This window comes from Labrus bergylta, chromosome 6, assembly GCF_963930695.1.
Source record: "Labrus bergylta chromosome 6, fLabBer1.1, whole genome shotgun sequence".
NCBI classification, from domain to species: Eukaryota; Metazoa; Chordata; class Actinopteri; order Labriformes; family Labridae; genus Labrus; species Labrus bergylta.
The window spans coordinates 27,073,920-27,083,193 of record NC_089200.1 but is presented as its reverse complement, the minus strand read 5'-3'; the positions used below and the strand labels follow the sequence as shown (position 1 = coordinate 27,083,193).

Below are 9,274 nucleotides of genomic sequence, written 5' to 3'. Positions count from 1 at the left end.
GATTGCAGACATTTATTTTTTATATTTTCATTTGAAAACAATGGCCAATAGTCCATCAGGTGAATTCTTCTGCACAATAATAATCTTCTACACAACAGATACACACTGACAGCGGTACATGCCACATTATTCGCTGATGGGCTGATATTGGTCGATACCGATGTTCAACTAGTAACACATCAGTATGTCCCTGACAGACGAGGTTTCCCTTAGTGGTAAAGTCTAAAGGGACAATTGATTTCAATAAAAATGTCTTTCTTGACACATCAAATTTCAGTAGCCTTTGTGCTTGGTTTACTATGGGTGCTTTACAAATATATAAAGGCAGCCAAAAATGTAGTATACTCACACAGTTTAGCAGCAGATATTGTCCAATTTATTACAAACTCAACATCGTCTCAAGCTATAAAACAACTGTCAGATCGAGCAGCAGAGTATGGGATTCAGTTTTTTAAGGAGGTAAAGACCAGTCACAGCTTGGTGTTAGCAGACTCTTGTACCCAGCTATTCTGGTGGTGGGATGTTAAACCCCTATGCAAACCCTATCCAAAAAATATTCACTCTCTTAAGGCAACAGGAATTAATGAGGGGATCTAAATCCACGATTAGATCCTGGATAAAAATGTGAGATCACTTATTCATATCACTGAAAACCAAAAACACATTTAAAAGAACAAGAGATGACAGTCCTGTTGAATAAAGTGAAAAAACAGGTGGTGCACATTATTGCAGTTGTATTGGTCCTTCAAATCTTACTCCAGTTTTTCAAGATTTCCTCCGCAGCATCAAGGGTACTATCTTGCTGTAAAGACAAAGGCAACAGAGAGTTATAAAACATAACATTTGTAAACAGAGGAGAGTGCAACTCTGCCTATATTCATATTGAAAGGAGAGCAGACTGAAGCTGTGTTTACCTTAATGAAGCAGAGGCGAATGTATTTCTCAAACTGTTTCTTGGACTCATCTCCAACAAACGCTGTGACCGGAATAGCTGCTAGTTTCTGAACATGAAAATATTACTGTTAGTAGTAAGAACAGCCATTTAAAAGAACATTTTAAGTACAACTACACAAGAATGACCTTGTTTAGTAGGGGTTCAATATTATAAAAATGTATTAAAATACCTTTTCTTTAATCATCCACTTCACAAACTTGTAGTCATAAGCTTCATCATCATCCATGTGAGACAGATCCTGATCTGCAGTGAAAATGAAGCAGAGGATTACTCACTAGTAGAACCAGGGTTCACCAGTAGTTGTCACTGCTAACCCAGCCGCATCTTGGATTAACAATGTCTGAAATAGTTGACTGACTGCAAACCTGACTTTTAGTTCTGACTGTAAATATCTTACATTATGAGGACTTTCTTTCAAACTTGTATTTAAGAAAATAAAAGGTTTTCATCTGTATCGTCCAGTTGAACTCATTGTTATTAAAAAAAAAACACAATTTTAATCAATAGTCAGGTAATTATATTATTTGAATTTTAGTTTATAATTATTGTCAAGCTATGTCAAGCACTGACAATTTTACTTTTCAACTCCGCTATTTATATAAATGGATGTTTAGGTGCAATAAAGATTTAAATTCAAGGCACAACACTTGACATAACTACAGAGGCACTTCTTCTGATACACACTCTGCTCCTCTATGTTTGACATTTCACGTAAGACTTCCATCATGACAACATGAATAAAGAAGCACATGAAAGAATGGCATCTACAAATTACACATGAAACACACTAGCAAGTTGTTTTTTTCTTAATATCATACAATGTAACTAATGTCAATATAAATTAGGGATGTTCCACAATGACTCATTCTCAAGGTCGGTTAAATGGACATTTAAATTCAGACTAAAGGAAAGAAAACTATCCAAATTGAGCACATGTTTAAAATTGAAAAAAGTTTTTAAAAAAGTAAACATGTCATTTGGTTTGCTTTCACCACCAGGTTAAGGTCCTCATGCCTGAGCTAAACATGGTTATCCATTGCTCCGGTCGATGTGTCAGTTTAACCTGACACAGCCTTTATACGTTTAATCTGAATTTTCTAGATGAAAAGACTGCTGTACCGCGCTGCTCCTACAAGATGCTATACGTTCACTGTTCTTGTTTACATCTGGGTCATAGATACGGGAAAGAAGGCCCCTTAAGTTTGCTTCATTGTCAAACTGCACAGTTCCTCATTGCACATTTTGTACATTTTGTGTTACTTATATATTTTTACATTTTTAAATTGTATATTATATATTGTAATTGCGTCCATATTTTATCATTTAAGTTCTTGCTATTTTCGCTTTATTTCCTTTGTTAACTGTTTGTTACACCAATACACCAAGTCAAATTCCTTGTATGTGTAAATGTACTTGGCAATAAAAAAAGATTCTAAACAGAGCTACAGCCCATCTGTGGCTACAGCCCCATCTAGTGGTGGGTGGCTGTGTTGCAGTCTGAGCCTAACATTTGACCGACATTGAGGGCCAACATTAAGAAAATGAAGAGTTAAGTAACTCACTGAGAGATGTGACGTCCACCAGCATGAAGTAGCCTCCTTCTGGGATGACAGGAGTCATACCAACCTCTTGCAGGATAGCAGCCATGCGGTCCCTCTTACCCTCCAGTTCCTCTGCCAGTGAGGAGAAGTAGCACTCAGACTGACCCATCAGCTCAAAGTTCAGGAGCAAACCTTGTGCCACAGCTTCCTGAAGAGAAACAGACAGCTAGGACATTCAGACTAAAAACAAACGTTTAATACTGTCCACATCATTTTTAAGGCTCTCTAAATGCACAGGTAGGGCTCTTTTAAACTTGCCTGTAGAGGTGTTGGGCAGGTGTACAGAGTATTCTGCATAACAGTCTGAAGATGCTTTATCAAGTGCTCCGGCCCTACAGACCAACCAAGCTAGAAGACAAACGTGTCAAATACATGGTGTGCAAGAGCTGATTTATTATTAATAGAAGTTGGGTAATGAATCCACAGATTTCTTACTTTCCATCCAGTCACACTAAATGTTTTCCCCGCACTGCCAATAGTGATCGTTCGGTCCCACATTCCAGGCAGAGTGGCTATTGGGAAAGAAAGGGAAATCAAAACCTCACTAAAGTGAAATGTAAATGGATAAATGTTTAGCTGATATTATTATTCAAATGATACGAGCCTATCTACGCGAGACAGGAGTGCCCCAAGACTGAAGGAAGACCAAGACGTTTAGGGATCGAGGTCGAGTCAAGACCAAGATCATAAATATCGGATGAAAAATCTTCATCTTTTTATCAGCAGGCGTGTCACTCACTTAGACTGTAACACCGAGAAGGTTGCAGCTGTAAAAATCTAATTATGGGGGCGCTGGTGGCGCAGTGGTTGTTGTGCACGCCCCATGTATGGAGGCTATGGTACGCCAAGCGGGCGGCCCAGGTTCGAATCCCACAGCAGATACACACAACACAACAGATACACAATGGCTACGGACATCAGTTCACGCCACATTATTTGTCCATGTACAGAGCCGATATTGGCCAATACTGATGTCAAACAGATGCATCAGTGCATCCCTGAGGTTGAGCATACCGATTTTAATATGATGGTGTCCTCTGTAGATGAGCCACTCATAAACCTCGTCACTGAAGCACAGAGTGTCGTGTTTGATACAGAGATCAGCGATCACCTGCAGCTCATCTCTGGTGAAAACCTGCAGGAAGAAGACAGACAGATCTTGTTTTCTCTGTCATGGCACGTCAACAAAGCGCTTTCTCAGATAAACCGGGTCCTGACTGTGATGCATACTCACCTTCCCTATAGGATTATTAGGGGTGTTGATGATAATGGCTTTTGTTTTTGAGTTGAATTTACTGGAAAGCTCATCTGGATCAAGAAACCAGTCAGCACTGGTGATTGTCTGCCTCTTTCCAGGCTTCTAGAAAGTTGTAGAAGAAAGTTGCATGGCTGGTAAAATCCTCCTGCCGTAGTTAAAGTAAGAGCTGTCGACGCTAAACATATATCTGAAGCATTACATAACTTACAAGGCGTAACGGTATCAACACAGGCTTGGCCCCTGCCATTCGCACCATGGGTACATAGCAATCAAAGAACGGCTCTATTATGATGACCTGGAGAAAAAAACAGTTCACAATCAAATCACTGTAAAAACTGGGAGCATGTTGATGAGAGTATATCTGTATGTCTATGACAGACCAAGTCCTTACCTCATCTCCCTCTTCCACCAGTCCCTGCATGGTGCTGAATAAGGATCCATAACCTCCCACTGTGACCAGGACTTCTTTCAAAGGGTCAATCTGACGCCCGCAGACCTTCCCATACACCTGAGAAAGGGCCTTCACTAACGATGGGTGACCCTTTCATATGAAAAAAGGTGTTGTTAAAACAACTCAGAGTAAATTAAAGATTTCTGAGATTAGAAAATATTCTCATATAGAAAATGTTGAAATCCCAACACTTTTAAATCAGAACTTAATTGATAATTGAAAAGTTTAGCAGGTTTTGGAGCACAATATCCGTTCAGGTTGTAATAGGTTTTTTTTTTTTTTTTTTAATTATCCATTTTGACTTTTGTTTTCAGTTTTCGTTTTAGTTTAGTTTTTATTTTAAAACGTAAAGTTTTAGTTTTTATCAGCTTTAGTGTAAGTTTGAGTTTTTTCTGATATAGGATATATATTAGCGGTGAGATACAAAAGAGCCAGACAAAGTATTGTGTTATAAAAATATAGATTTTCAATTAAGATAACAACAATATATTTGACGATCTAGTTTGAGTTATTTTGTTGGTTTCCTTTAAAGATAATGACCTTGATCTGTTTGTATTGTATTTTAATATTGTAGATTTCAGGAGCCAATGACAGTCCAGGTAATCTTCTGAATCTTTAGATACATCGTTAAACTTAATCATGAAATAAAAACATCCTGTCTTTTGAATTTTGCATCAGTAAATGTATTCTAAACTACAGCTAACCACAAGTTCTCACAAGTAACGATAGCTGAACTTTTACTTTGCACCTCGTCAGCCTCTGCAATGATTACAGATAATAAAACTGCACCAAGTCTGGACACAATGCACGGTCAGACAAGGGAGCTACATGTTTAAAACAGCTTACCACCTACAATAAAGGGAGTGTCCAACATATTCCACTTCAAGGAACCTTCTTTAAAATAAGGTTTAGGCTTACAAGACTGTGATCACTTTAATCTGAAATGTTGAACAATATATTTAGTTTTACCTCGTGGCTTTCTCTATATTTCTTCAGTTTGATCTCAGATGTAGTGTTTCAGTTTGTGTTAGCTCTCACATGTTTACATCCTGTATTTTTGCCCTGATGTTCAAATTACTCAGCATAAGAAACAAATTAAATGAGTAAATAAACAAACAAACAAACAATCCATACGGCGCAACAGATGCTTCAGGTTAAAATTCTGAACATGTTTCCTTTCTTAGTGGATTTATAAGAAATCTTAAACACTGTTTTTTTTTTGTAAATTAGGACGATGATTATTCTTACAAAGCCTCTAGTGTACTGGTTCATCCTGTCCACACATGCAGCTTTCGCCAGTGCTTCCTTGACATAGGAAGGTGGAGGGATGTCTGGGAAGCCTTGGCCCAGGTTAACAACAGAAGGATCTGCTGCTAGAGAAGTAAACGCCACCCTGAAACAACAATGACATTACAAAACATTACTGGAGCGACTGAGGGTCACAACAACAGAGTAGAAAAATATGCTCTCCTCTTTCAATATGTTACCAAGTCACTTTTAAACAGACTGATATCAACTTTGTGAAACAGCTATTTATTCATAAAAACAGAGCCAAAAAAAAAAGTTCTGCTGGTAAAGTAAAAATAAACATTTTCATAGAAGAGTCATTGTCTTAAACAGAATAGATGCTGTAAACCGCTTCATGTGATCACAGGAAAATTAGCAACCTTTTAAATGGATGAAAAGAAAACTAGTTTTGTAATCATTTATAAACAACTGCTGTTGAAAATATTTGCTTTGACGTACCAGACATTCTTGTCGAGTCCTTCGATTCTTTTGGAGTGTGTGTGGCGAGACATCTTTAAATGCTGAAACACAAAAACAAGACGCATTAAGAACATCAAGAGTCGTTTATGGTTCCACTTTTTTGCTATTTTACAAATATTTCCAAACTTTTAAGTTGACACAACATAGGACTGGTTTTGGGTTGGCTGTGGCTGTCAAAGTGTATTTCAGTAATACATAAACAACTCTATGCCAACGCTGCGTTGAAAATACACTGGACCTTTAAGGTCAGCATACTTTATCTCTAATGCAGCTTAACTCTCTCTACGAGTGAATTACTTCACTTTCTCTAATGTATTGTAGGTACTTCCATTCGGTTAGTAAAAAGCCACACATTGTGAGAGGATGAATATCCAAGTGAACTTACTTGTGAAGTGTAAAACTTTCTTGTGCAGTTTATGTTTGCTGAATGGCGTGCAAACTTGGAGCAATTTAGCACGTGTCTTGCTGTGTTCATGCTGCACAAAGAGAGAGAAATACACCATGAAAAAATGTTTCTTTACATGCAATCCCTGTGATAAATGGTACTGTTCTACCTACATGTCTGATTCTGACAAACTGGGACATGCCCGATGATATGTTGGAGTATGTATCTATCTGCAGTTGGTACACCCGTTATATTTCAGAATATCAGACGACCGAGGAAGTTACCCTAATACATACATTTTAGGAACACTTGAAAAGGATAAAAATAACAGTTTGATGCAATAGATTATAAAAATCAAACATTAAAATAGTTATTAGTTCATTAAAGTTACTTTTTATATTATAAAAGCAATCATGAGGTTGCACTTTTGAACTTTACATATCAGGTACAGGACAGAAAAAAACCATAGAGTTCAAAATATATAAATCAAAGCTAAACTTTAACTGAACAAAAAACATTTTTTGATGAAGAATTAATAAAGAGTAAAAGCCGAACATGTACTAAATACCATGTTGCAATAGAGAAGGGTTGTCATGATACCAGCATTTTCAACTTGAGTATGACACAAGCAATAAAAAAGGTTTTTATCATTCTAAATACATGATAGAATAAAAAACTCATAAAAAATGATTCATATAGGAGCTATATATAGAGAGAACAATAATACTAATAATTAGGGGGATAAATAAGGTTTGTTATTATATCAGTTACTGTGAAGAAAGGTCACCTTAGGGAATCATTTTTGTATCCCACTTATTGAAAATGTAGTAGCCTGCACACGATGGCGCTATAGTGCCACACATTGGTGCAACACAGGGCACAGCGTCCTCGAACAACTGTAGGTCAGACTCAACAGTGTGGTTCCGGAAGTTAAAATCCCATTCATTTTCTCCAGAGCAGATTTGATTATCAGCCATTACATGATAACCCTCCAAGGTGGACTTAACGAGATACCTGCGTGTTAGACGACGGTATATGCCCCCTAAGAAGACACAAGTTTGTATGAAATCATCCTCGTTTGAAGAAAAACATGGTTTATTTGCGATCCCGGCAAAAATAACTACACTACCCACAATCCCGTAGAGACTGAGGGGCGTCTTTGATTGGTGTTACCGGTGTTACCATGGAAACGCTTACCGTACTCGCGTATTTCGGCTGTCGGCTGCGACCACAAACTACAATATATTACAAAATTTTTGTACAAACAATTTAAACACTACAAATACGATACATGTAGAAAGAAGGACGGTGTACGTTCAGAATATTTACAGCCTATGGTTCAGACAGAAACGCTTCTTTCCAAACTTTCGTTGTAATCGCAATGCATCATGGGACACGTAGTGCACTCCTCGTATAAATAATAAAAAAAGTATAGTGCCTTCGTGTTTCACGTGTTACTTCCGTTTTTAATCGTTTTTTTTTTTACACCTAATCAAATGTTTTATGGTCACCAGCTGGTCGGCTTGGTTCCAGGATTAAAAAGGTTGATCTGAAATGTCAAAGGAGGACTTTAATGAGCATATATTCAGGATTCATATCCGCTTGAGGACCGCTATCAGGGAACCCTTGGCCAACATTGAAATGATCAAGATTATATTGATTAAATATCAAGGAAAACGCCATCATGGTTTGCTCTACGGTCGTATACCGCCGATAGGTGTTTGTTTTACCCATGAAGCACTGTAAATGTTGTTATTAAACCATGTGTTGGGGTTAGATAGACACGTTACAGGCTGTGTGTTAAGGCTGCTAAACGCACTAGCTGTTAGCTGTGTCTTCTTCTGAGAAGACAAACACAGATGAAAGCTGCTGCCATCGGTCAGTGTGTTGTGACACGTACCGTGTATGGTTAGAAGATTAGTCACCACCGGGTCTCAAACACCACTTACTTGTCCTCCTTGTTTACTTCAACACCGGTTCACGGTGCAACCTCCGCCCGGGAGGAGGAGACAGACAGAGATGCTGCTGTCAGGGTCGTCGGAAATATATAAACTACAACACATAAAGCACAATCACACATTAAAACGGTAGGAACCTGTAAGCAGGCCAAAAACAAGCTGACGAAGCAGATCAGGGGAGCTAAGAGCAGCTACACTGAGAAGCTGAAAATACAGCTGAGCAGCTAACAGTGGGCTAATTGACGTGAGAGTTCCCAACCTTGTGACGTCACGTTGACTTCACAAAACCTAGGGGACCCCAGACATCCAAAACACATTATTTTATCAATAATTTGATCGTTTTTTTTCTACTGTGTTGCAAGTAAACACCCATTTAAGCCTATTTCATGTTATTTCTTATTGTGGACAGAGGCAAAAAAAAGCCAGAATGAGATTTTAATTTTCTCAGTGTAAGATAGGTACAGCCAGGTGAGCTTGTATTAACAAGGTTGGATACACATGATGCATGGATGAGATAAAGACAGAGATACTCCAAGTTTGTTAGTTTTTAGCATGGGAAACTAAAACTAAACTGGATCAGATCAGTAGCTGAATTCCGGCATAATGCTACAATATATTTTTATTGATCAATTATTTAAAATGTCAGGGGACCCCTTTTGAATTCCATGCAACCCCATATGGGGTCTGGACACCAAGGGTGGGAAAGCACGCATTTAAAGCGTGTTTGAAAAGGGGAGTCTTTAGTAAAGATTTGAATGTGGAAAATAAACATAAACCCTCAATGAAACCTAAAATAAATGTTATTGAGGCATATGGCACTTTTCAGAGTTCAGACAAAACAAGTTGAAGGGCACAAAAATATTTAAAACAATGTCACAAAAATCAAGATTAGCAATTAA

At 37.9% G+C, this 9,274-nt stretch overlaps 1 protein-coding gene across 2 annotated transcripts; it reads right to left on the bottom strand.

Annotated features, from left to right (window-relative positions):
* Positions 1-353: 353 nt before the first annotated feature.
* On the bottom strand, positions 354-8,622 carry LOC109981914 (kynurenine--oxoglutarate transaminase 3). 2 transcript variants are annotated; one of them, XM_065956085.1, is made up of 14 exons: positions 8,318-8,622; positions 6,418-6,508; positions 6,012-6,073; positions 5,514-5,658; positions 4,206-4,355; positions 4,023-4,109; positions 3,791-3,916; positions 3,571-3,691; positions 2,992-3,068; positions 2,811-2,904; positions 2,518-2,700; positions 1,125-1,198; positions 915-1,001; positions 354-802 (listed from the first exon to the last, which is right to left on the bottom strand). In XM_065956085.1, exons 2-14 carry the CDS (start codon positions 6,505-6,507, stop codon positions 746-748), a joined length of 1,353 nt encoding a protein of 450 aa, XP_065812157.1. In that variant the 5' UTR covers position 6,508; positions 8,318-8,622; the 3' UTR covers positions 354-745. The 2 variants fall into 2 exon arrangements, with proteins under 2 accessions (XP_065812157.1, XP_065812158.1); XM_065956086.1 differs by having other exon boundaries at positions 8,367-8,622.
* Positions 8,623-9,274: the final 652 nt, after the last annotated feature.